We start from the raw sequence: 26,636 nt of genomic DNA, 5'->3' as shown, positions 1-26,636 counted from the left end.
AGACCCACAGCCAGATAATGTGCAGAGCGTGAGAGACCGGTGGGACGCTCAGTCCCAACTAGGATGTCTCCATCAATTCCCTCCCCTGGGGGCTCAGGGAACCTTGTAGAACAGTTAGTGGAAAGGCTGTAAGATCCAGAGGGGATACAGAACACCAAGAAAACAGAGCCTTCTAAACCCAACAGGACCAAAGCACATAGGAACTCAAAGGAACTGTGACAGCAGACAGCATGCACAGGGTCCACAGAAGTCTGCACCAGATGGGATCCCAGCGCTGAAAGAACTGGCCACAGGCCCCCAGAAGCCATATCCAATTGATACCCACTCACAAAGGAAAAATCAGTCTTCTACAAGAGAGTCTCACTGGGTCTACAAATCACTGTGAGGGGAAGGCCCCGTGCCCAGCAGTAGATGGCCCACACAAGAGTAACTCAGTGGCATCTCTGGAGGTTCTCTGTCTCATGTCTAATGTTGTGTCAGGGCTTTTTTAAAAAAAAACCTTTGCATATGTATTATGGCCTCTGGGTTTGTTTGCATGGGTTCCCGTGCGTATGAACTAGTGAGTCGTTATGCTATGTGTGTTTCTTGTGCTTTATCTTCCGCTCTTTTTCTTATGTGTTTGTTTGGTCCTATTCTGGTTTGTTTTATTTTATCTTATTGTATTATTGTTCTTTAGATGCCTGTGTGTTTTCTAAAGAAAAAGGGTGTGGATTCAGACAGAAGGGGAGGGGGTGGGAGAGGGTGGAGAGGATCTCAAAGGAGCTAAGGGAGGGGAAACCACAACCAGAACAAATTATATGAAAAAAAAAATCTATTTTCATTAAAAGGAAAAATAGGAGAAAAAAGAATATAGAAATATAGAAGATCCCAGAATACGACATCTGATTTTAATTTCAATGAGACAATCGGGAGTAGAAACTGTGTGAGTTCCACAATGTAGCAGCCCCATGGCTAAGATTTAAATGGTATTCCTTAGTTTTCGGTGGATTACACCTGTTGAGGTGTAGTAGGTCCATTTGGTTTGTGATGTGATTCAACTCCAGCCTTTCTCTGCTTAGTTTTTTTCCAGTTGACCTATGTACAGGTTAGAGTGGGGTACTGAAGTTACTCACTGTCACTGTGCTGGGGTTGATGTGTGCTTTTAGAGCTAATAGTGGTTTTGTTTGTTTGTTTGTTTGTTTGTTTGCTTTTAAAATTGGGTGCCCCTATTTTTGAAAAAGTTCTAAGTAAATAAAAATTTTATTTATCTTCTAAATGTTTTTTTTTCTGTGTGTATGCATTTATGTGTGTATATGTTTGTGGGTGCCTGTGCATGCACGTGTGTGTGTGTGTGTGTGTGTGTGTGTGTGTGTGTGTGTGTGTGTGCACATGGACATTCACAAAGGTGGAAGGGGCAGGGCAGCGATTCCTTTCTAGATGACAGCAGACAATGACAGATTAGCACAAGGTCTTCAGTCCCAGGATGGCAATGTCAGCATTGAACAGCTGTTAAGTTCTCCTTTCCATTTTTATACAATGTCACTTTATTATTTTGTTTACATTTATTTACTTCTTTGGAGGACATGCCACGGTGTACATGCCACTGTGTCCCCTGGAGGTCAGAGGACAACTCTGAGGGAGCTGGTCTTCTGCTTCCCCCATGTGGAATCTAGGAGCTGAACTCAAGTTTTTGAAAGCACCTTTAGCCACGGAATCATATCACTGGCCCAAAAGGAATAAGGGAAACATAAAAGTGCCTGTAAACTAATTTCCTTGGCTAATTAATTTTAGCAATTGACAAGCACTAGTTATTTTGCAAAAACTGTTCATAGCTGACTTCTGATGTGCATTCTAAGGTGTTGGGTTTTATTAGCAAGTAAAATGGAATTAACTCCATAACTCATAACTTATACAGAAAGTATAGTTCAAAAAGGCACGATGTCTTGGGAGAGTTTGAAGCTCTATCTCTATCAAAATAAAAATTTTAATAAAGATTCTAGAAAGAGATGAGAATATGCTTAATCTTATATATATTAGAACATTAGCATAATCTTGTTCTCTGGAGAATGTATTGGGTAGCTTCTCTTTTCTAATAAACTTGGAATCCATCTCACCATCTAGCTCTAGCAAATGATGTTTTTCTTTTATGATAAATGGACTGGTCTGTGTTATATAAGAAGACCCTATCTCAAAAACTAAATAAAGAAGAAAAGGAAAGCCATCGTTCTGAGGAAAGTGGTAACAATATCAATATCAGACATCACTTGGGATAAGGCTAAGAAGGGTCCAATTTTTGTACGGAACCTATAGGATTGCCAAAATAGTCTCAGAGGTATCACCATTCAAGGTTATAACTTCAAGTTAAAATGACTGGGTATGATGGGTATCGGGCTCAGGACCTCCAACTTACTCAACTTCCACTTGTCACAGGCCAACTCCACCCTCCCCAAGATGCTCTATTGTTTAAAGATAGAAGAAGGTATTAACATGTTAGGAAAGCTCAAAGAAACATGTTAGGAAAGCTCAAAGAAAAGCCTCAAATTGTCAAGGAAAACATAGCCTATCATAAAATCTAAGAGAGTGGCGACTGCTTCAAATATAGAGAAACTCTATGAGGGGTGTCTCTAACAATACCATGCTAAGAATGCTGTAAACTTGGTGTTTTAAGTGTGCTGGATGATAGTCTAATACTTCATACAAAGGTTATTCTCCCTGGAAATTAACAGGGACAGTGTATGCTTTAAGGACTCCTGATATGCTCTGTATTAGTACCACATTGGTTATGCACAATAACACTGAAAGGAAAAAAATGGAAGTTACATACAGATGTCATGGGGTAGATATGATCAACATACATTGTTTACATGTATGAAGTTGTCAAAAATAAAACAATCCTATTAACAGTAAATGCAGCATATTATACTTGCAAGCAATGACCTGGTGGAAATAGATATCAACGTTTTCAAGGTCGTCTTAATTGTTAGAGATGACTCAAGATTTGCTTCCCTTTTGCCGCCTTTCAGCCACAGTCAGAGACGACCAGTGATGGTCAAAGCCATTTGCTGGCCTTTGGTGCAGTGTGCCGTGAAGCTGGGAGCCATTTCACTGCATTGTAACTTGGCACCCAAACAGCCAGCTCCTCAGTGATGCCAAGAAAGCCTGGCAAGTATATTTAGAATTCTCTGATGACTGAATCTGATGATAAATAATGGAGATTATTTACTCTGGAAGCACTCGCTACATCATTTACATCAACTCAATGATATGCATAATTTAAAAATGTGCCAAAGGGTGTTCAGACTTAGATTCCTGAGCATCTAGAGCTATCTTTAATGCTGTTCGGGATGTGGAATGTCAAAACTCACACGAGCTCACAATCTGTGACAGTTACTGTGTTCAGAACAATGAAACAGGAATTTTATTATGAAGGTTAAGAGGGTTTTTTGTAACAGATGGCAACTTCTTATTGTTATTTGTTATAATAATCACAATTTACATAATCAGTCTGCAAATAAAACAGAGGAGGGGTTTGTCTACTGACAGTAAGCTTAACCTCAGATCTATGCCATGTTTTTCCAACAGCTTATTCCTGGATACAATTAGCTGTTAAAGAAATACGCATGACAGTTAAAGAAATTCCTGTGACGATGACCAAAACAGAAGTTAAAATGTAAATTAAGAGCCAAACCAAGGTGGTGGTGGTGGTGGTGGTGGTGGTGGTGGTGGTGGTGATGGTGGTGGTCATGGTCGTGGTGGTGCACACCTTTAATCCCAGCACTTGGGAGGCAGAGGCAGGCGGATCTCTGTGAGTTCAAGGACAGCATCATCTACAGAGTGAGTTCCAGGATAGCCAGGGCTACACAGAGAAACCCTGTCTCAAAAAAAAAAAAAAAAAGAACCAAACCAAACTGGTCTAACCTGTCAGGCACCAGCTGGTTAAAAAGCAACCATAACATCTGTACTTCTCAGGAGTGGGAGAAGGCTGGATTGTTAAAAAATTTTAATTATTTTTAGTGATCACTCCCCCTAATAAAAATTAACCTTTTGGTTCTCAAAATTATAAAGACATTGAAATTGGCGTAGGGATATGAAGAAAACCTCAGTTTAAATTCCCCACCCCGTCCCTCTTACTACAGCTACAATTTCTGATGTTCACACACTTGGTTGCATCTGCACCTTAAGAGGAAACACTTAATGGCTCCTGGTGCCTCCTCAGCTTCTCTCAGTCAGAACAACTGAGCAAGCTTAGGTTCACCCTTGCTTTTGACTGCCATGGGATGACATGTGTCTTCCCGGCCCCAGTTACTGACTGAGGAACAGTGAGGGGATTCTGGACCCAGCAAGCAACCTCCTGGGCAAGAAGGGCCTTGCTGTCTTCTCTTCCTGTCGTTCGGGGCCAGGCAATGTGGCCAGTCCTCCACTGAACATACCCATTTCCTGCTTGGCCAAGGCCCTGATATCCCGCCTACTAGCATCTGTCAATAAATTTACAGATGGAAACATAAGGAGTGATTAAAAAAAATAAAAAAAAAATAAAAAAACAGACAAAATGGTGCTGCTTTATTATTTTAGATCAATCTGCAAACAATGGTGCCTCATATCACCTAGCGGTAGTAGAAAATAGTATTTTCTATGAACTCAAAAAGTAGCCTTTGACACGGGGAGAACACCGCTCAACCCCCTTCCCCTCCCCCATCAACACCTGAGGCAGATGGGAGAGCTGTCCCTATTAACCATCTGTCATGTGGCAGCCTGGGCCGGGGAGATTCTCCCCTCATCAACACCTGAGAGTGCTGTCCCCATTATTCATCTGTCATGTGGTGGCATGAGTTGGGGAGAACCGCCCCCCCAGACTGGAGAGCTGGCCCTGAGGTCCTAAGAGCAGGAGAGCTGTCCTTGCCCCTTATAAGCTGCAGCACTCAGGAGAGTGGCCCCTACACCTTGCCTGGGCAACACATTAGAGCTGGCCCTGAAGGTGTAAGTGTGGGAGAACCGACCGACATGAAAAGGGAGGAACTGGTTCCGCCCCTTGCTCATCCCTAGAAGGGATGAACTAGCCAGGGCAATGCTGGAGAGCTCCCCCTGATGGTGAAGACAGGGGAGAGCTGGTGGGCTGACCAACCCTGCAACTACCCAGGACCAGAACCAGGGTTAAGTGTTGGCCCACCCCAACATCCACCCCATCTGTGATCTGCTGGAGCACGGGTGTATGTGGTGGGGGGCAGTCCCTGTGGACCCAGGGCTGCAGGATCTCCCCAACACAGAGCAACAACAGGATGTCCAGGGAGAGTCCCAGTGGGGTCCAGTGTTGATAGTGTAGCAGAGACCAGGGGCCTGGAACCAGACCAATGATTCTTTGCAATGAACGCCTGCCTGTAAAATGTGTGGATAAAGGGGGTAATGCATGCTTCACTGTGTCACATTGCAGCTCCCATGATGAGATTTTTTTCCCTTTCTTCCCTTTTTTTTCTTTTTTTCCCTTTTTATCTTAAATTTTATTTTGTTGTGGGGGGGGTTGCAGGGGCAAAGGGCAGATGCAGGGAGACAGGAGACAGGTGAGATCGGGATGTGTGATGTGTGTGAACGGCACAAAGAATAAATAAAAAAAGAAAATTTTAAAAATACATAATAAACAAAAAAAAATAGTCTTTGAGATCAAAACAATTATTATCCCCAGATAAGGAAGCTACGTCACAGAGAACTAGTCGCTTAGGAAGGACACACAGGGCTGGCGGTCAGGACAAATGAAGAACACAGACCAACTAAAAAGAACAGAGTGAAGCTGAAGCTCTGTGCTATGTACTCAAGGCATTAAAATTCTAAGAATGTGAATCATTCTTGAGACATGATTGTATGCAATCAAGCCAAAGTCAAAATTAGTTTGGGAACCTCTAGCATTCAAAAACGGCTGCCTTTAATATGCTGCGTTGATATTAATAGATCAAATGATAACTATATGCACGCAGTAAATGATTCTCATTCTCTGTGAATAGAAAAGAGAGAATGAAAGAACTTCTAGGGGCTGGAGAGATGGAACGGCAGTTAAGAGCACTTACTCCTCCTTCCAGAGGACCTGAGTTCGGTTCCCAGCACCCATGTTGATGGCTCACAACCTCTTGTAACTACCATGCCAAGGGATTTGGGCCCCTCTTCTGGCCACTGTGGGTAGCCACATACATGTGCATTCATTCACATGGATGGGGACACACACAAACACACACACACACACACACACACACTCATGCACACACAAATAAAAATAATAAAAATAAATATTTTTAAAAGAACTCAGATGTTGCTTAAACATAGAAAAGGTATGCAAATAATCCAGTCCATTAAAAGAACCTTTCTTGCTGTAAATATCCAAATAAGTAAAATGCCAGCAGAGATTACCAGAGTTCTGAGCAGTGGTTTCTTAAATACATAATAGTTCTCGATTGCTTATTTTATTTTAAGCTAGAATATTTACATAGTTCAGTGTGGGATTTTTCAAGTATGCCTCCTCCACGATCCATCCATTTATTAACTTGCTTCCCGCTCTCCTGCCTGTTAGATCTCGACTCTTTCAGGAAAGAAACACAGACCCTCCTCACCTATATTTTATACACTATTGCACATTCAGTTAGCAATGGCAGAAACAGCTGCTAGAGGTACAGGGTTTCGATCCACTCTAGACACCTCCTCTCACTGTCCTAACACCCTGAGAGGAACCCAGGGCTCCTTGGCAGCATCAAGTGGCAAGGAAAACATTCACTGAGGGAAAGTTATACAAACAAATCCTCATGGGACAAGCCACTACAAAATCCCCAGGAGAAAAGCACCGAGGTTCATGGTCCCAGCATTTCCTTCCAGGAACTGTTGGCATGAAGCAGAAGAAAGGTGCTTGGCCCTAGCTCACATTTATACTGACTGAGGCTCTTTTAGACCTGGCTGTGTTAATCGCAGGGTTCACTGGGGCACAAATCCTCACCATGGCAGGCACGATACAATCTGTGATGAGACATTGAGGAACCCACATCTACTACACACTCTGTTCTCATGCGTGCTCATGCTTCATCCACACAGCCAACCTCAAGTTTCCCCTTCAGAAAGCTTCTCAAGTCTGTCAAGAGAGCCCATATGCTATCGGGCCAGACAACTGATGATTATGTGATGATTATGATTCTATCACACAGCTTTGTAAACGAAGACACAAAGCAGAGGTCCTGTAACATAGGCATCAAGAGTGACTGCCGGAGAAGAGCTGGAATCTCCACTCTCCGGGATCAACACACAGCCGTGTTCTTGGGTCAGTGTTGCCCTGTGGTCACTTGAGTGGAAACACCACAGCCTCTTCCCTGCCCCCTGTCCATCTTCCTAAGGCTTTGTTCTTTGTGCTCTCCTGAACGGAGCGACTTAACTATTCATTTCTGAAGATAATATCCCTGCACCAAAAGGTCTCAGCATGATCTGGAGACTCACAGTCCAACCTAATGGTTCCCTCTTCCAGAGCAACAGCATTCCCTGCCAGTCAGTGCTTTCCAACATTTCCAACATTAATTCACTGGTTTAATTTTTTTAAATGTCCAGGACCTAAACAGGTGAGTGATCTACAGAAGACTATTTAGAAATAGGCCATGCCAAAAAAAAAAAACACATCACCTTTACCTGGTACTGTGACAATGGCCTACATATTGCAACGTAGCTACATGGTGACAAAATGCATCCTGCATTTATAGGTCAGAAGTTCAGAGCACAGAACCAGCCATCCAAACTAGATTCCCTACAGACAGAAGCCTGTAACACAGACACAGTCCGAACGAGAGGTGAACATCCAGAGTGCTCCCAGAAAGTAGTGCACATTGACAAAGAATTTAAATGCATCTCCAGACATTACCCTCGATACCGTGTAAGTAAACAAGAAAGACCAGAAATATTTTGCAACACATCCTGTTCCCGTGTGCTCAGTGCTCTCTCTCCTCTTCCCTTCCTCAGTTTCCCAGACTCACACCCATCACCATTCTTCCCCTTCCTCTCCTCCATTACTGCCTTCATCAACATCCCTCTCAAAAGAACATGTTACTTCAGCCAACACATCCTGTCCTAACTGGGCAGGAGAACTCTCTCTGTGCGCTTCCATCCGGGTCTCACAGAGGAAGGGCTCCAACAGCCCAGCTCTCCAAGATCTGGAGGACAGAAATGGTGGCATGCAGGTGTACACTGCCTGTCCTAAGAGCCAGGAGCAAAAGCACTTGATGCATTGGGGCTTTCTTATTCTATTTGGTTGAAAATATTCCATATCATATTATATAAAATGGAGAAAACAGGAGTTAAATATGGAACGGCCATGAAACATATGACCTAGGAGTTGGGTGAAGTCCTGAAAGCAACTTAAAAATGAGTGTTTCTCTAGGTCAAACAAGGAATGTCTCCAGAGACTTTCCTTTTAACATGACACAGACTGCTACGGAAGATAAGCTTATTTTCAGCGCGCCTTTGTAGCCTTCCTTTTGTCCACATTCTAAATTTAAACATTTAATTGTTAACTGGCCCCTTCTCTACTCCAGATATAATTACCCAGATTACATATGTGTTCTACGGGTACTCGGTGTCATTGTGTATCTTTAGAGATCAGATTACATATTGCTTTTTAAAAAGCGCAGGTAAAAAAAAAAAAGTTATGAGGACCCATCAATAATTTCCACATTCACTTTTCTTTTAAAGATTGTAAAACTGAAGAGTCGTTCCATTTTTATAGTACTCCTACAGGGTACTATAAAATGTACTTAGTAGGAAAAGAAAAACTTAAGTAGGAGGAATTCATATCAAAGGATGTTAGAGTTGAAGAAATTACATAAACTGTCTATACCGAGTATGTGACATCATGTGAGTGTATGAGCATGGCCCCACAGAAAACGAGACTAGCCACGCTTGGCCGACCCGGCCTATGTCCCTTAGCCTCATTTTGGACATGTCAGGCACCTGCCAGGAAGCTCGTGTGTGGTGAAGGTATCAAGGATTTCCCCATCCATGCTGATTCTTTCCAGGTGACCGCTTCCCAGCCCTGACTTAATTTAGTTTACCGTTTCCTGACTGTCAGAGGGAGTTAGGAACCCAGAGTGTAAATCAAGAGGACTGAAGGGTTTTAAACGGGGGGGGGGGGGGGGGGGGGGGGGGGGGACACATGACAACTGAAAGCTAAAAGTGTGAGACATTAGGGGGCGTCAAGAGAACCACCTCGTGGACAGGAGCTGGAGCCTCAACTGCTACTCCAGTCAAGAGAAAATCTCTGCTCTAAATGAAGTTATGCAACCAATTATCATAATCAAATTCAGCTGGGAGGAGAGAGGACAATTCGTTTATGCTCTGGCCATCAGCCTGAGGACAGTGTGAAGTCATGGTAAAGCCTTCAAGACGGCGCCATACACTTCACCCACAGTTAAAGATGCCGTCGCCAGGTTGGTTTGAAGAACAAAGCTAGGACTCCTGTAGCTGAGTGGTTATCTATCTAGCGCCTGGTTACAGCGGTGCCAGGCCAGGCTTTCTAATATGGGTGCTGGACCCAGCTCGGGTTCTCATGTGTGCACAAGCGCATTACTCATGGAGCCATCTCCCCAGGACCTACTGTTCTGTTTTAAAAGTATTCTTTTCAGAAGAACAAGGTTCCAATGACCCATGACAATAAATTGGCTCATATACTTAGGAGTGGGAATATAATTCCAATGTAAACTAATTCTACTTCAGTGTTTGAACCTTCATGTCTGCTCATATCGAGGGGGCTCTCAAGAAAAACACAGCCTTTCTTTCATTGTGTGGATAACTACAATTGACAGCAGCTGGTTGGCCGATGAGCCTGCCCAATCACTCTGGTGATAAACTGACGACCAGGCCGGTAACTTCAGCTGCTTTGCTTACATGTGACTTCTGTTAGTTTTCTGGCCACAGATACTCTTTTGTCCCCACCTGTCATTAACCCACTGTGGAGGCATGCCAGTTCCCTACAAGATTATAACATTCCCTTTGACTTTTACCCTTGACTAGGACAATGAAATTAACTACCAGATGATGCACATTCCAAAATCCTTGAAAGTGGCACACACTTTTTTTTTCCTGTCACACACGGTAAAATTTGAGGCAGGACATTTATATTTAATAAAGTTAAAGCAAACATAGGCAATTCTAATTAGCTCGAACACTTTGTTATTGTACCTTTTTAATATAAGTTCTAAAACTCCATTTTAAAAATTAAATTAAATGTTCAGAAACACCATGTTTTTAATTTCAGTTAAGCCTAACCTACCATCACTCTTTCCACCAGAGTGAGCAGGTCACCTGCCTTAAATTTATACCTTAAAATTATAAATTTAGGGGCTAGAGCAATGGCTCAGAGGTTAAGCACATTGACTGCTCTCCAGAGGTCCTGAGTTCAATTCCCAGCAACCACATAGTGGCTCATAACCATCTATAATGAGGTCTGATGCCCTCTTCTGGTATTCATGCAAACATACAGACAGAATACTGTATACATAATAATCTTTTAAAAAAATTTACCCCGTGAGTGGCAGCACTCCTGGGGTGCTGGGGTTTGGCACATTCCTCCATTCTGTAACACACATGACAGAGACAGAACATCCCTGTAATGCAGCACTAGCAATACGCAGAGAACCCTGAGGTGCAATAGACTGGTAACACACAATTGGAAAGATGACTCCAGAGGACACCAGGGGAGGCACGGGAGCTCCAGACACAGGAAGTTCAAAGCACATTTAGACTTTTGTCCAAAAGCATCATGGCCATGATCAGCAACCTGGCCTCAGGGGGATGCTGTGAGGGATGCTGTTAGTGAACATGCACTGGAGATGTCAGAGAAAGCTAGGCCAGCTGATTACCCAGCACACACGGACCCTGCTCACTGCCTTTACTTTCTCTTTCAGGGCCAGGCCATCAAGTTTCTCTGGCATTTATCACTATGGGCACAAGGTAAGGCCCTCTGCTATTCTATGATGTTTGAGTTCAGAGATTTCCAGAAAAGCTCAGCCTATTCTGGGTCCAAGCTCAGACTATCAGGGAAAATTTAAACCTAAGCACTGACAAAGGGTCGCTGGCTCACAGCAAAATCTGGAAAAACAATATTTTGTGACCCCGGTTTCTTCCCTAATGCTGTCCATGCCCTTTGCGGTGGTGAACCCACTCTTTGTGGCATGAAGTCTCCTCCCTTCAGGTCTCCATGGAAGCTATGCTGGACTCCAGAATTCACGGCAACTAAATTCTCCTAAAATTCAGATCTATACCAACTTCCATCCACAGTTACATTATTTCTGCTCTTGAATGTTTTTTCCCCCAGTTGGGTTAGGCTCTCCTGCGGCTCAGTGGCCAGTTAGTCTAGCCTAATTGGTAAGTTCCAGACGAAAGAGAGACTCCGACTCAAAGGAGGCAGACTATGGTGGTATTTTATTTGTACTGAAATGTGATTTTCATTGTATGTTAATAAATAAAGTTGCCCGGGGGTCAGAGCTATTAGAGCCATAGCAAGAGCGTGGTGGTAGTGGTGGTGCACGCCTTTAATCCCAGCACTTGGTAGAAGAGCTAGGTAGATCTCTGTGTGTTCAAGAATACAGCCAGCATTGGAGACATACACCTTTAAGACCTGGAGGGCTGTACTTAGAGGCAGTGACAAGGCAGTCATGTGTTTGGGTTTACAACCAATGAGGAGGCAGAACAGAAAGACTATTTAAAGACAGACACACAGGAAGTAGCTCTCTTTCGGAGAGCTAGGACCACCACAGGAGGTAAGGTTTTAGCTCTGAGCTCTGACCTCTCGGGTGTCTCTTTTACATTGGTTCTGTGTTTCTTATTTTAATAAGACAGTTGGTTACATCTACAGCAGACGACATTTCTAAGGATAACACCTAAGCCTGTACTCTAACCTCCATATGCAAGTACACAAACATACACGCACACAAGCTAGAGAGGTCTGAGGGAGAATGGCCCCATTGGGCTCATATATTTAAATGCTTGGTCCTGAGTTGGTGTAAATATTTGGGAAAGAGTAGGAGGTGTGGCCTTGTTGGAAGAGGTATGTCACTGATGGGAGGGGGTGTTGAGGTTTCAAAAGCTGGCGCCATCCCCAGTTACCTCTTCTCTCTGCCTGGTGCTTGTAGATCAAGATGGAAGCTCTCAGCTACAACCTCAGCACCATGCTTCACCATGCTTCACCACGCCTGCTGCCATGTTCGCCCTGTGACAGTCATGGGCTCTAACTCTTTGCAACAGTGTGCCAAATTAAACAGTAAAAAAAAAAAAAAAAAAACCACTGTATAAGTTGCCTTGGTTAATAGAAAAGTAAATAAAATACATGCACACATATACATGCATACTTCTTAAATTCTTACACTATATCCTACCAAACGCTAAAGCTATAAAATGATCAGTGAAAACAGGACTTGATGGTTAAACACATTTGAGGAGGGAAAGAAATGACTATACAATTGCTCAAAATATTCCCTGCAAGGTGAGCTGTCCATCTCTGAACTCACAAAAGATCAGAAGATTTGCTGGACTGGACCTGCCTGGACTGAGTCGACCAGGTTGATCGCAGTCCTGGGGGAGGCTTTGCCCTGGAGGAGGTGGGAATGGGGGGTGGGCTGGGGGAAAGGGGAGGGGGTGGGAGGGGGGAGAACAGAGGAACCTGTGGCTGATATGTAGAATTGAATGGTATTGTAAAATGAAATAAAAGAAAAAAAAAAAAGATTTGCTTGGGACAATGAAACATGACCAGGAATGATGTTTGCACTTAGAAGTCTTGAGAACTGGCATGTGGTTCCACTCTTCTTCTTTCTGCAGAAGACAACGAAGTCCCAGCTAAAGGGAGTTCAGCCAAGGTGCTAGGAAAGATGATGTGGACCAGAGTCTCCTTAACCCATGACCTGTGCTAACGAACCTGCTGAAAACATGTGACATTCAATGATGCCTGAATGCCGAGCTCCTAAGAGTCAGATTAACTTCATGTAACACACCATTGTTGACATCTGCTCTATCACATAATTCTTGAAACCTGGAAGACATCCTGAGGGAAAATTTTCAGAAAAATACTAAAGGAAACACTTGCTTTGAATCTCCAGTCCACTCTGAAGATTCAATATTAGGTTAATTGTGTCATTTCTCTCTAAGCCAATCAGGACCAAACAAGGAGTCACTCATAATCCTGGCATTAATTAATCGATTCTTAGAAACTTTCCTTAGAATAAGTTAGCTTTCCATCTAACCATTGCCCACGTTTCCATGGTGATCAGGCCATGCCCTGCTTTAAGTTATTCCACACTGTGTGAAACACTGGTTTTCAAGCTACATTGTAACATTTCAACCCTGGGTAACTCCATTTTACAAGCAGCATTTTAGAGACACCAACACCTATCCAGTAACACCCAGGAGGCACTCGCTGACAAACAAGAGTCCTAAAAGGAAAAAGTCATCATCTATAGCTCAGTAGACTGAGACCATATGAGCACATGGACATATTAAAACCATATCAGAAAAACAGGCCAGGAATTTATGAAACATCAGACCCTCACCTTGCCTCCAGGAAAAGAGCTAAGGAAGAGATATAACGTGGCCACCTGAGGGTGTGTCAAGGGACTGACTGGCAAAGAACGTCTAACTGTCCTCTGGCTACAACTCAGCTCAACCTCACTGCTGACACTGTTGCTCATGTCACCCATTCTCCCATCCAGACCAGCCCTGCCCTTGACCTCTGCAGCCTTCCCAGTGCTACATCTCACCTTTGCCGTTCAACTCCATCCTGACACCCAGTTCAAGCATGACTCTACACCCTGGCTGAGTTTCCAACAACAATCCAGTTGGGCTCGTCAACCTAATCACTAAGGTGACCCTCTGCCTCCGTATCAGCTCCCTGCTTCTGGCCTGTCAGGCCTCTCCTGGGACTCGGCTGATAATGTCCTCTTTAACTCTTTTGGATCTACTCCTATAACCTACATACATGCATATAGATACACTGTTGATGGGGTTTTCTGTCCCTCCTGCCAGCTCCCAAATCATGATACAGAGGCCTATTATTAATTATGAAAGCTTGGCCGGCTAGCTTAGGCTTTTTACTAACCAGCTCTTACCATTTAAATTACCCCATTTCTATTAATGTACTTTCTGCCTCGTGGCTTTATTACCTTTACTCTGTACTACCCATGTTGTTTTTCTGCTTTCTCCATCTCTGGCTGGCAACTCTCTGCATCTCTGCCCTTCTTCTTCTCCGTGTCCTCTCTGCCCTGAAAATCCCGCCTAGCTAGTGGCCATTCGGCTTTTTATTGGACCAATCACAGTGACAAATCTTCCCAGTGTACAAAAAGATTATTCCACAACAATACACAGCTATAATTTGAAATGTGTGATTTAAGTATTAATATCGTAATTAAGATTGGATTAAAACCCATTTTCCAACAGCAGGTTGACAAGGGAAATCAAGATCCTGTGACAAACTGCAGCCAATGATACCTGCAAAGCCTGTGAATTTACTGTTATTTAGTGAATTATGACACTGCAGAAAGACACAAGTTCTTCTGGCTGATCCTGGCATAGCAAATTCTCAACAGTTTCACAGCTCTTAAAGATGTTCAAAGGACAGAGTATCAAATTCCCCCCGGGTACCTGCCCCATGGAGATTTCTTCCCAGAGTCCAAAAGAGATGCTACAAGCGGCTGGGATCTAATCAGAGGGATATCGAATGAATCTACGTACACTGAGCTCTTTTAGTCCATTCACTTTATTCTTCTAGGTCCATTCTACCTACACAGCTTCTTTTCTGCTCTCACACTTAGCTCCTCTCCTGTCCGAGTCTCTGTACCTTTTTCTGCTCTTCTCGCTTGGTTCTACCTTAGTTCTACCTCGAGTCTCTGAGGTTTCCAGTTTTTATACACTTATCATCAGCAATTCTCTGGCTAAAGCAAGGTCACAAGGCTTAAATTATGTCAGGGTCATAAAAGCAGAGAAGAGTTTACACCAGGCAGAGACTGTCAGGCTTTCTTTGTGACTCAAGAAGGGAGTGGCTTGTAGAAGCCTCAGTGAACTCTTAAAGGGAAAGTGTCAAATGAGAGGGAGAGAGACCTTGACTCAATTAGGGAAATCTAAGAAGGGAAAAGGGGGATCTGTGTGTAGATAATAAGCTAATTAACAAACCAAGGTGAAAGTAAAAGGAGTTATGGATTTAAGGTTAGTGAGGTTAGCTTCTCTTATCTGTCGGTGAAGTGAGCTCAGGGTACGCTAGTGCCCATCTATCTGCAGTCTGTCCTTGGATGTTTGAAAAGTGTCTCATATGAAATACTTGTGTCTGGAGATGGCACTGGCCAGATGTTGGCTAGTGAAGATAATACAGAAAAGCAGACTCTGAGTCTATGCTGGAGTAAAAGGAACAAAGGCCTGATTGTGGGGAAAGGGTCTTTGTTTGCGTGACTGTTTGCACACATAGTCAAAGGGATGTCATCCATATGCCCCAAACTTACAGGGGAGAGTACACTCAATAAATGATCAGTTACACTGTTAGATGTTCTTGAGAAAGGAATCAAATGGGAAAGCTACAACAGCACACAAGAAATTCACTGCAGGAAATGGCCAATACATTCAACACCCCTTGAGTTTTGGCTTCCCTCAGGCAGAGGCCTTGGCTATGCCAGGTTCTAGCCTTGTCAGTACCAGCTGAATTCCTACTTCATTTTTCTGCGTCTCCCAGCAACAGAAGGATGCAAAGTTTGCATTCTAGTAGGTTTACCTTTTCAGATACCATTTCCAATCATTAGACATCCATATGGAAAGAGACAACACCACAGCCCAATGTCTATCTAAGATTGCATTAGAAACACAAGTGAAGCAAGCGAACACAGCAGTACCCTCAGCATAGTTGGTGACACTGATGAATAGCACAGGAGCATTTCAGAAGAAATTATGACTCTATATGACACTAGACTTCATTGTATGTTTAGAGTTAAAAGGTCATCAAGATTTGTTTCTAGGCCAGGCAGTGGTGGTGCACGCCTTTAATCCCAGCACTCAGGAGGCAGAGGCAGTCAGATCTCTGTGAGTTCAAGGCCAGCCTGGTCTACAGAGTGAGATCCAGAACAGCCAGGGCTGTTACACAGAGAAACCCTGTCTCAAAACTGCCCCCCCCAAAAAAAGATTTGTTTTTAATGTACTCAATGATGTAAAAAAAATGGCTCAAAAACAACTAAGAACATTATTACATAATTAAGCCATTAGCACTGGCTTCAAGGATTCAGAGTCTTGAGGAGTTTGTGCTGGAATGGATGCTTGCAGTAAAGCTTAACAAAGTTAATCTGATCCTAGAATCTCAGGAGTGGACTATTCCATCTTGGTTCATGGACAGTTTATGTCTGGTCTTTCAGGAATTGGGTGGAGCTGTGGTTGGGCTGTACCTAGGTTTTCTGATGGAGAACTTCGTCCTCTGCTATAGATCTGTGACAGCTTGCCCATCCTGTCCCACATATCAGAAAATCTACCCTTATCCATGAATCCCCCAACTGTGGCTGCAGGGGCTTCCTCCCTTTCTGAAGGTGATGCCTCTAGGCAGCATCTCCTTCTTGGCCCCTGCCACACTCTTTGTGCCTTCTCCCCCTGCAGTGAGAAGTCATAGCGGCCCTCATCTTCTACCAACAGGATCGCTTCCCTACCCAAAGGAGACTTCTCATGCAGGTCCTGCTGGTCCTCGTTACTTCTGATCAGACTTGCACATCATTTGGTATCTATAATAGTTCTCCATCTCTTAGTTTCACCAAAAATGCAGTGTATACAGTGGCCATGGCAGCACACGCCTATTACTCCAGCACTGGGGAGGCAGAGACAGGAGGTTCCTTGCCAGTTTGAAGCCGGCCTGGTCTGCACAGTGAGCTCCCAACCAGCCAGGAATATCAATGAGATCCTAGGTCAAAACCACAAAGGATGCTGTGTGTGCTCCTTCCCCATGGTCCCCATTGCTGTGTGTGTTGTCAGAAAGTTTCTAAAACACCACCACCTTCCTAGAAGAACTTGAAGATGTTTCCCCTGTCTCTCTCCTTCTATACATACAAGAAAGCCAACTGGAGGTTCAAAGCAAAACAACAACAACAACACTCTCTATAAAATGAAATCAGACTATTTGTCAAAATGCTTACCAAGTAGATATTTCAGAACAGGAGCAAAGAGTCATTTACCCATGTTTGCCCCTATGACTAAACACAGACGAGACTATGTGATTTTTTTCTGGGCCATATGACAGGGATAAAACAAGATAATTCGTGGTTCCTTCAAATTTCTTACAGAGATTTGCCCTCAAAGAGTAGTAGCTTTGGTGTCTCATTTATAAATGATTATAGACAGCCACCACTGGGGGGGAGGGGCTGAAGCTTGGTTGGTAGAGTGCTTTCCTAGTATACACCAGGTCCTAGATTCTAATCTGACACCATAATTGGGTGGCATAGACCTAGAGTCCCAACACTCAGGGCCAGAAGCAAAATGCTCAAAAGTTCAAGACCATCCTCAGCTCTGTGAGAGGCCAAGCTGGCTGCACAACCCTGTCACAAACATATATACTACACACACACACACACACACACACACACACACACACACACACAAATCACACCAGGCAAGGTATCAAAATCCTGAGAAAATGTGCAGTTAGCTAGACCGATAATAAGAAGATACAGAAATATAATTCTGCAAAGATAGAGAGATAATACAGGAGGGAGTAATGGCGGAGGGAGAAGGGAGACGGTATCAGTGGGTTGCAGGGAGGGAAGCCTGTAGGGGAAGTGTCTGCTGCAGCCAGTGTGGTATAAAGCATTCTTACTACAATCTTGGTTCAGTATCGTGAATCACCAAGGACTCCAGGGACTGGGCCCTCTCCACCCTGGCAGCTTCCAAACAGCATTTTCATTCTCATTCGTCTACCCTCTTCTGCGTTCCACTGACCCGGTCACTATGGCTGTCCTACGTCTTCATCGCTGATCACCGTCATCGCCCCACGCGCCTCACCCCTTGCTGTGAACGCAGCAACTCTGCGCAACCACAAGAAGGCCATTTCTTTCATTTCTTATTCTAATGTCAGACACCCTCTGATTCTGTGAAAAGCTGCTGCCAGAAGGTGCTGTAACAGGAGTTTGGAGGGCAAAGCCCCTCTTGGCTGCTAATTAAATGACGAATAAGACTGAAGACCCGAGAGCCTTCTTCAATATGGTCACATAAAGGCATCAGGAATCCAAGGTCTTTCCTGGAGTGCTGACATGAGCTTTAGTTTTAAAGATTTATTTACTTATTATGTATATTGTGTTCTGTCTGCATGTATGCCTGCAAGCCAGAAGAGGACACCAGATCTCATTACAGATGGTTGTGAGCCACCATGTGGGTGCTGGGATTTGAACCCAAGACCTCTAAAAGAGCAGCCAGTGCTCTTAACCTCTGAGCCATCTCTCCAGCCCCAAGCTTTAGTTTTAAATAAATGAGGGATTGGGGCAAGGAGGTGAGAGGTATGCATAATTAAGCAATCTTGGTCAAAGTGTGGACTTCCCAATCACTGTCCCAGCTCAAGTCCTACAAAGTGGTTGGTTCTTACTGCTTGAGAGAACAAGGCAGTTGTCCTGAGATAATTACTTCTGCTGCTTGAGGGTGAGGGCCTGGCCATCGCGGATAAGTGACTTTGATCTTAGGCATGAAGGCTCTGCTCTCTTAGAATCCATGGTGACTCAAGAGAAAATGTTAAGGGAATAATTTCTCTCTGTGCCCTTAGTCAAAGCAAGGGAGACGGGCAGACTCACAAGGAGGGTACAGATTTCAGGCCTTCTGCTTTGGATAGAGTGTGGTGCTAAAGAGGACTCCATGGTTTTTAGCCAAACATCGGGTAGGTGCCAGTTAAATAGGCCAAAACTGTGTTAGTAAATGCTATATTCATAAATTCGAAAAATCATAAATCCGGGGACTTGGAAGCTCAGGAAAGAATTTGCATTTAAAAACAACAGATCCATGTTGTAGGAGATTATAGCTATTTCTCGAGGAACCCAGAGGTGCCCTGAGGCCCTGTGTGATGGAAACTGGTCTTCTTCTGCCACCAAGTGTCAGCACACACTGCTAACCCTGCAGGTTTTTCAGTTTCAATCACAGAGACGCGAGATCCTTCTATGAGAAAAATAAATCTAGCAGGATTCACTATGAAAAGCATGGAGGTATGCAAACTACAGACGAAGAATGTCAAACACCGTGGGGGAAACTCAGACACCCTCCCTGCGTTTACTATTTCACCGAGTAACTTACTCAGATTTCCTGAGGCCAAATTTATTTGTTTTTTTTTTAAATTGCACAGCACAGTGATCATCAGAGTAGCTCATTTTAATAGTATCAATATACCCAGCACAATATCGTGAAATGAAGATAATGTAAAACGCACATGTACACTGAATAAATTTCTCCTCTCGTTAGAAAGTACGTAATTTCCAAGAAAAGTCTTCGGTTTCCCAGATCTGTCCTTCACCTCACTCAGCTCTGTTGGTGCAGGGGAATCTCCACACCAGGAGAGTCAAGGGAGAGTTTTTTATTTCCAAACTTCCAAACCTAATACACAGACCTCCCAGCTACCTCACTGGGCTTTGGTTACTTTTAGCGTGTACTGCTGCCTACAAACAGGCGTCCTTCCAGAGACAGGATCCCAGAGCCCTAGGAACTGCTACACCCCACACTGACCACTCTTGAGGAGCCCTCCTGGAGCACTCACGGCCAGCACCAGGCTCTGCCCATGATGTCCATGAGATATTTTACCTTCCTAAACACATTATTACAGCTCCAACTTGTTCTTTTAGCTGAGCATGGCTAATAGCTTTTCGGGTCACTAAAGGATAATGGCAGCTTGATGAAAGGAAAAAAAGCTGACCTCTGTGGCTGCATCTCCTCCAGTAAGCGGTAGGTAGACTACCTACTCATCCTGCGGTCCCAGAAGTTTGCCTCTGCTAATCTACAGCTCTGTGCCTAGCAAACCCTCTTTTTTTTTTTTTTTAAACCAATAATCATCAGTCCCAAAAATAGCACCACCAGTATCTTGGGAGTGTTCCAATATCACACCCAAAATTACTTCCAGATGTCCTTCTAGCATGTCAAGCCAAAATATGGAAGCTAGTGGCGGGTGAGATGGCTCAAGGCCACTCGCTGCCAAGTCTGATGGCCTAAGTTTGATGCCTGGAACCCACGTGGGAGAGGGAGAGGATGGATTCCTATAAGCTGTCCTCCGACATCCACATGCATGTGCAGCATGACATCCGTGTACTTACATGTATACATACACACAAATAAATAAGTATGATAAAAACAATTTTCAATAATGCCTTGTGAAGTTTCTCCTAGACACTGAATGAGCACCCTCTCAGGAAGGGAAAGCTTCGGGGCCTCTGAAGCCAACGGCTCCCCCTCACTCCTGACTTGCCATGGGCCCCTGACATGCTCATCACCACTCTTGACTTGACTCAGCTCACCAAAGCTATCTTTCCTTGGAACCTAACCAAACCCTAACCGGTGGAGTAGGAATCCTTGATGTGCCAAGGAAAGTTCACTGGGTCCTAGGGATGTAAGGTCAGCTCTGTTCACAAGTCCATCAGAAAAGTCACTGGCTAAAAAAACTTTGGAAGCTCACTCTTTACCTAGAAGACACACTAAGTGTTGTGTAAACCTCCCCAACTATGGCACAGATCTCTAATTATGGCACACATTCTAAATCTCATTTGCTTTCTTATACCATTATAAAGTTCTTATAGTTTGCATACTTTAACATATGCTTAAATCATTGATATGCTTTACCATAACTGAGTTAAACATTCCTTTACTGTAGACGTTCTTTCTTTCTTTTCTTTTTTATTTTTATTCTTTTATTTGAGACAGGAACCCTTTTATAGTATTAGTAGTGTTTCCATAAACATCTTTATGCACGAAGAACTTCCTTTTTAAGATTTTTAAGATTATTGTAAGATTAGTCCTATTTTAAGATTATTTATAGTAATATCAGCAACAAAGGCATCTTGTTTAAAGAATACACATTTAAATGCTTTTATTTCTGCATTTCATTTTATGTGTATGTGTGTTTTGTCTGCATGTATGTATTGCACCATGTGTGTGCCTGGTGTCCATGGAGGTCAGAAGAGGACATCCGATCCCCTGGGACTGGGGTTACAGGTGGTTGTGAGCCATCATGTGGACTAGGAACTGAACCAGAGTCCTCTGCAAGAGCAACAAATGCTCTTAACGGCTGAGCTAGCTCTCCAGTCTCAAGAACAAACTTTTTAAAAAGTTTTTCAGTGCTGGCTACATGGTTGGCAACTTAAAGGGCTATTCCAATTCTACAGGCCACTATTAATAACCTTTGCTGTCCTTACACCAAGAACTGACCCAACAAATGTAGCTCTCCAATGCGGTGATTGGCAGTAGAGACAGACTCCACTATTCTACAAGGCAATCTAGGTGGTTCTGAGAGCACCAGACCTCGGAATCCTACTTCAAAAACTTAGCTCTCTAGGATGATGGCAATCTCCCCGAGAAACGGAAACCAACCAACTCACCAAGGGAGAGGGGTCTATGTTACTGCAAACAGAACTAGGGTATGAAGTTTTATTTCTGGCCAGGTGTGGTTACATATCTCAGTCCTGAAGCTCAGGGGACTCAGGCAAGTAGACCTCAAGTTTGAGGCCAACCTGGGCTATAGAGCCTCTGCCTCAAAAATGAACAAAGTTTCATTACTTTCATTTTGTAGGATCATATACATATTGAACTGTCTAAATTACACAATTACTTACAATTAAAATAACTTTTAAAATTAAAAAAATATTTGCATCCCATATATAAGTGTTTCTCCCCCCACCCCTTTTTTGAGATGTGGTTTCCATGGTTTCTCTATGTAGTTTTGGAGCCTGTTCTGGATCTCACTCTGTAGACCAGGCTGACCTCAAACTCACAGAGATCCACCTGGCTCTGCCTCCCAAGTGCTGGGCTTAAAGACATGTGCCACCAACCGCCAGGCTGCTTCTCTCCCTTTTAGCTTCTCATCTGCCTAACTAACACTAAAAGCTGGTGACTAAAGCCAAGGATAGTTCATTTTTAGGCTCAGCTTGATTGGATCACAGGACACCTTGGAAGCTGCTGACATATCATTTCATCATTGTGTAGGAAGGAGTTTCCAGAGGAAAGTAACATGCAAGTCGCCCTGGAGTAGATGGGAAATATAGATGGACACCCAACAGGCCATCAGAGGCCTCACCTTTTGCGTGTGTAAATTTTCAGTTCTCTGTGGACAACCACAGTTTAAATGTAGTAAATAGAAAATCTGAGAAATAGCTTCCCTAGTGGTATAGATCTGTGATTCTAATGCCTAGGAGGTTAAGGGAGGAGGGTCATGAATTTGAAGCCATCCTGGGCAACTTAGTGAGGCCCTACCTCAAAATAAAAAGGAAGGTGAGGGCTGGTGCTAGAGTTCAGTGGACCAATATTCCAGAGATAGATAATGCACAGGTCTTAAATTGTGCACCCTTCTGAGCAGCCAGAGACCCTGTGCTACCCAGCCTCACCCAGGATGGGAATCATCCTTTGCCAGCATAGCCACACAGTATACAGGGCCCTCCCGTTAGCAACTCGGTAACCATCTCAGCTATCAGACCCACTGTCTCAGCACCACAGTGCTCACAGTTAAGTAATTCTTACTTTTACATAATAATGGCCCCAAAGTGCATAGTAATGCTGGCATTTGCTACGCCAAAAATAAGCCATAGTACACTTACCTTTTCTTTAAGTGACTGAACATACATATGGGGAAAACAACATATAGTGATTGGTATTATCTGTGGTTTCAGGCATTTCCTGGGGGCCTTGTTATATCTCTTCCGTGGAGAAGAGAGAGGCTACTGTAATTTGTGTCTATAGATTAAGTCTTGTAATCTATTCAGAGTGCCATTTGATTTCAAGTCCATACACCATCCGAGCAGGAACTTTCCATTTTTATTACCAATCTAGATTTAAGCAGCGAGTGCCTGGCATGCAATAGATACCGAATGAATATTTGATTTGTAACAGATGTTCCTCATATACAGAAATGAATTTGGGTGAACTGAAGTTGGCCAGTGGGAGAGAAGCACAGGAGACCGAGAATAAGACAGGTTCTTAGATGCAGTGTTGGGACTTTGAAACTCAAGGATGTGACCCCCCTCAGGCATTTAAACCTTCTGAGTCTCATTCCCTTTCCTCTAGGGGAAGAAGTCAGTTCCGTGCAACTAAGTGCCAAGAAATCACATAAGAACAGCCTGAGAGATTGAAATCGCGATTCTGGAACATTTAAGCATCCCTTTGGTAAACGTCACTGGGTGCTCCCACTGTAAGTTAATACTGTAAAGACAAAGCAACATTTTGAAACAGGGGGATTACCTTGACCACTGACTTGTCACTCTGGGATTAAGTGGGAAACCACTTGGAAGAAGGCGGTCCATTGGAGGCAAAACAAGAAAGATAATTAGAGTGAAGAAGTGAACGGTCCGTCTGCAGGCTCTGCGGGTTGTTATTCAAGGCTCCAAAAACTATCACTTGCAACAATCACTTTACCTAACACATTTTGTAACCATGCCTATGTAGATATTGGCGAATTTTTAACTATCAAAAATATGCAAGGTGTCTTTTGAGGACATCTTTAATAGTACTTTGTAGAAAGCTCAGCCAAACCCATGTTTTAAAAAAACAAAAAGGGCGCTGAGAACAGAACATGCTAAACCTGGGGGGTCGGGATTATACATACTAATATGCATGACCTTCATTTACAGAGCTACAACGAGCCTTAACAGGAGCAGAGAGAGGGAAGCCCTGAGAGCGGAGGGAGGAGAAACGCTAAGCAAGAAAGCAGCACAACTGAACTCTGGCGCCATCTAGAGGCTCCTCCTGGAGGAATCGCAAAAGCGGCAGCAGCCATCCGGGATGTCAAGTGTGAGCCCCACAGCCTTGCGGCAAATCAGGCAGGGCTCTAACAGCCTCCTAGGAATACTGAGGTCTTTAGCACCCTTGAATTAGAACTGAATTGACCCAGAGTCCCAGGAACAAGAAGGTTAGGGTGCCCAAAAATATAAAACGTCACAGTCCCAGCCATGCTGAAGCCTGGTGTGTCCTGGGAAAAAAAAGACCAATGATACAAATGTGCACTCACCTTCTTCCAGAGCATTGGTGCCTTTGACAGTTTCATAAAGGTCAAGTGAGGCTTAAAACTTCTGCTTTCTCCTGCCAGGATGCCTTTTTCTTGAAATGTTCTTTTTGCTGTCTCTGAAGAAAACAAAAAGAACACAGAATGCTACCATAACACATAGTTACCTCTAGTTATTGGCCGGCTGACTCAAGAGATGGCTATCGTATTACAAAGAAGATCATATTATGGGTTCCGACTTTCTGTTCCTCTGGGTTCTGTGTGCGTGTGTCTACATGTGTATGTGTTTTTCTCTTGCTTTTTTCTTGGTTTTCATTTTTGTTTGTTTCCTAAGGAGAGGGAGAAAGAAAGCATGGAGTTGGAGGGGTATGGAAGTGGGGAGGAGACAGAGGAGGAGAAACCATGATCAGAATATATTGCATGCAAAAAGACGATAGCTATTTGGTGTTTCTTAGAGACCGAGAGAACGAAATACAGTGAGTGTGACAATAAGTGCTGTGATAGTGAAGCTTCCGATAATCACAAACATGCAACATAATCCACAAAACACGGATGTGACAGGGAGCACCTCACAGAAATAAAGCCCATGCTTTCCGGGATGACGCTGTCTCTCACTGACCATCTCAGGGATTTCCTTCTGGCCTAGGAAAGGACTGGCTGGTCTGCTGTCACCTTTCATAGCTAAAATTTCTGAGCAAGATGAAGCAAAGAATCTTCCCTCCCTAACACAATAAGAAACAGGTCTTGGTCCAGTGGGTAAAATGACTTGTTCTGCAAGCTTGGCGACCTGAGTTCAGTTCCCTATCACCCGTGTAATAAGCTGGGATGCACATGCCTGGACCACACACACACACACATACACACATACCTCACCCCTGCAGTGTGGGTAGAAAAACATGGTTCCTGAGAATGTGCCAGCCAGCTACTCTAGCTGAAATATGCTTCAGTGACAGACCCAGCTGCAAAGCAATAAAACGGAGAGCAACAGAAAATGACACCGGACATCCTGCTTCAGCCTCACCTGTGTACAGCCACATACTCAGGTACACACACACACACACACACACACACACACACACACACACACACGTAAATCCATCTTAAGATAAGGAACAAACACCGTGGGCTAAGCCTTTTGATTGCTCCAGTTTAAAATCTTGGGTGTACAGGAGGAGAACCCCAGATGGAGCCCAGCAGCTTTCCAGGGTGAGCAGAGAGAACCACAGGGAGAGAGCAAGACAGCTGGAGTTCAGAGAGCAGAGCACTTAGGCATGAGACCCACATCAAGGCCAGACTCCAGGGATCTGCAAAGCATCCCCCAAAATACTCAGTCTAATGCTGACGGGACATCTGTACAAGGAAAATGCCTGGGACTGGGAAGCATGCATTCCTAAGGACAGGAGGTAGCAGCATCAGTGTTTACATGAGTCAGAAACGCTTCCTCTTCCATTAGCCTTAAGTTCTCAAGGAGGGGCTTATAAGACATGAAAGCAGAAAGGGGACTATGAGGGGGTGAACAGGATGGCAATGAAATGTATGTGTCTTGAGCAGGAGGAAGACTGTCAGAGGGAAGGAGTGAACTACTGAGAGAGGGATGAGGAGGGCAGAGGTGGTGGGGGTATTAAACACAGATCTGACCTGTAACTATGAAGACATGAACTACAAAGCATCCTGAGCTAGCAATTCCACTTTAAGAACACAAAGGAAAAAAAAATATCGGTACATAAAATTCTACATAGAAAATACTGAAACAGTATCCTGAATTAGCACAGACCGGATATAATCTCCACCAATAAAGGTATGGTTGATAAATTACCATACAGCCATACCGGAAAGACGACGCTAACAAAAAGAATGAATTAGAACTTCCCTGACCTCTGGGCAGTTTAATATTGTTGTCAGTACACAAGCCACGAGCTAGAACATGCAAACAGGAAGCTGGAATTCCTTGCCCTGTGTGTGAAAAACTCATACTCATGAAGGACTGTTAATAAACACCCTTTCAATGCATCTTTATCCAAAAGTGGCTTGAGGGAGGGTTGATCCGGTCAGTAAATTCAAAGGATAAAGATGAACCACAAAAGGCAGTACAGAGGGGATGGTTTAGCAGGTGAGAGCACTTGCTGCCCAAGGATGAAGACCCAAGTTCAGATCTCCTACCCCACAGAAGTCCAGCGAGGCTTCCAGCCTCTGCTGTGGGGGGCAGAGGCAAGAGGGTCACCCAGGAAAGCGAGGCAGCCAGACGAGCCTTAAAATAGTGAACCCCAGGTTCCGTGAGAGTCCCTGTTTCAAAAGAATAAGGTAGAGAGAGTGATGGGGTAAGTCACCCACCATCTCCCTCTGGACTCTACATGTGGGCACACGGGTACCTGCACTGGCATGCACACACACATACACACCTCCCACATTGAATCCGTGCTCAAGACAGCCTTCCTTTCATTCACAGTGGAGAAGGAAGTGGGGTTGAGCTGGCCTA

At 43.9% G+C, this 26,636-nt stretch overlaps 1 protein-coding gene across 4 annotated transcripts in view; it reads right to left on the bottom strand.

Moving 5' to 3' along the window:
- Akap7 (A-kinase anchoring protein 7) overlaps positions 1-26,636 on the bottom strand; it is a 141,183-nt gene that overhangs the window by 57,354 nt on the left and 57,193 nt on the right. For all 4 annotated transcript variants that reach the window (XM_076552618.1, XM_076552616.1, XM_076552617.1 and 1 more), the window contains one exon: positions 24,167-24,279. In XM_076552618.1, the coding sequence (XP_076408733.1) occupies positions 24,167-24,279 (113 nt within the window). The remainder of the gene's footprint in view (positions 1-24,166; positions 24,280-26,636) is intronic.

The sequence above is a fragment of the Peromyscus maniculatus genome, chromosome 16 (assembly GCF_049852395.1).
Source record: "Peromyscus maniculatus bairdii isolate BWxNUB_F1_BW_parent chromosome 16, HU_Pman_BW_mat_3.1, whole genome shotgun sequence".
In the NCBI taxonomy this organism is placed as follows: Eukaryota; Metazoa; Chordata; class Mammalia; order Rodentia; family Cricetidae; genus Peromyscus; species Peromyscus maniculatus.
This window is presented reverse-complemented; position numbering and strand designations above follow the sequence as displayed.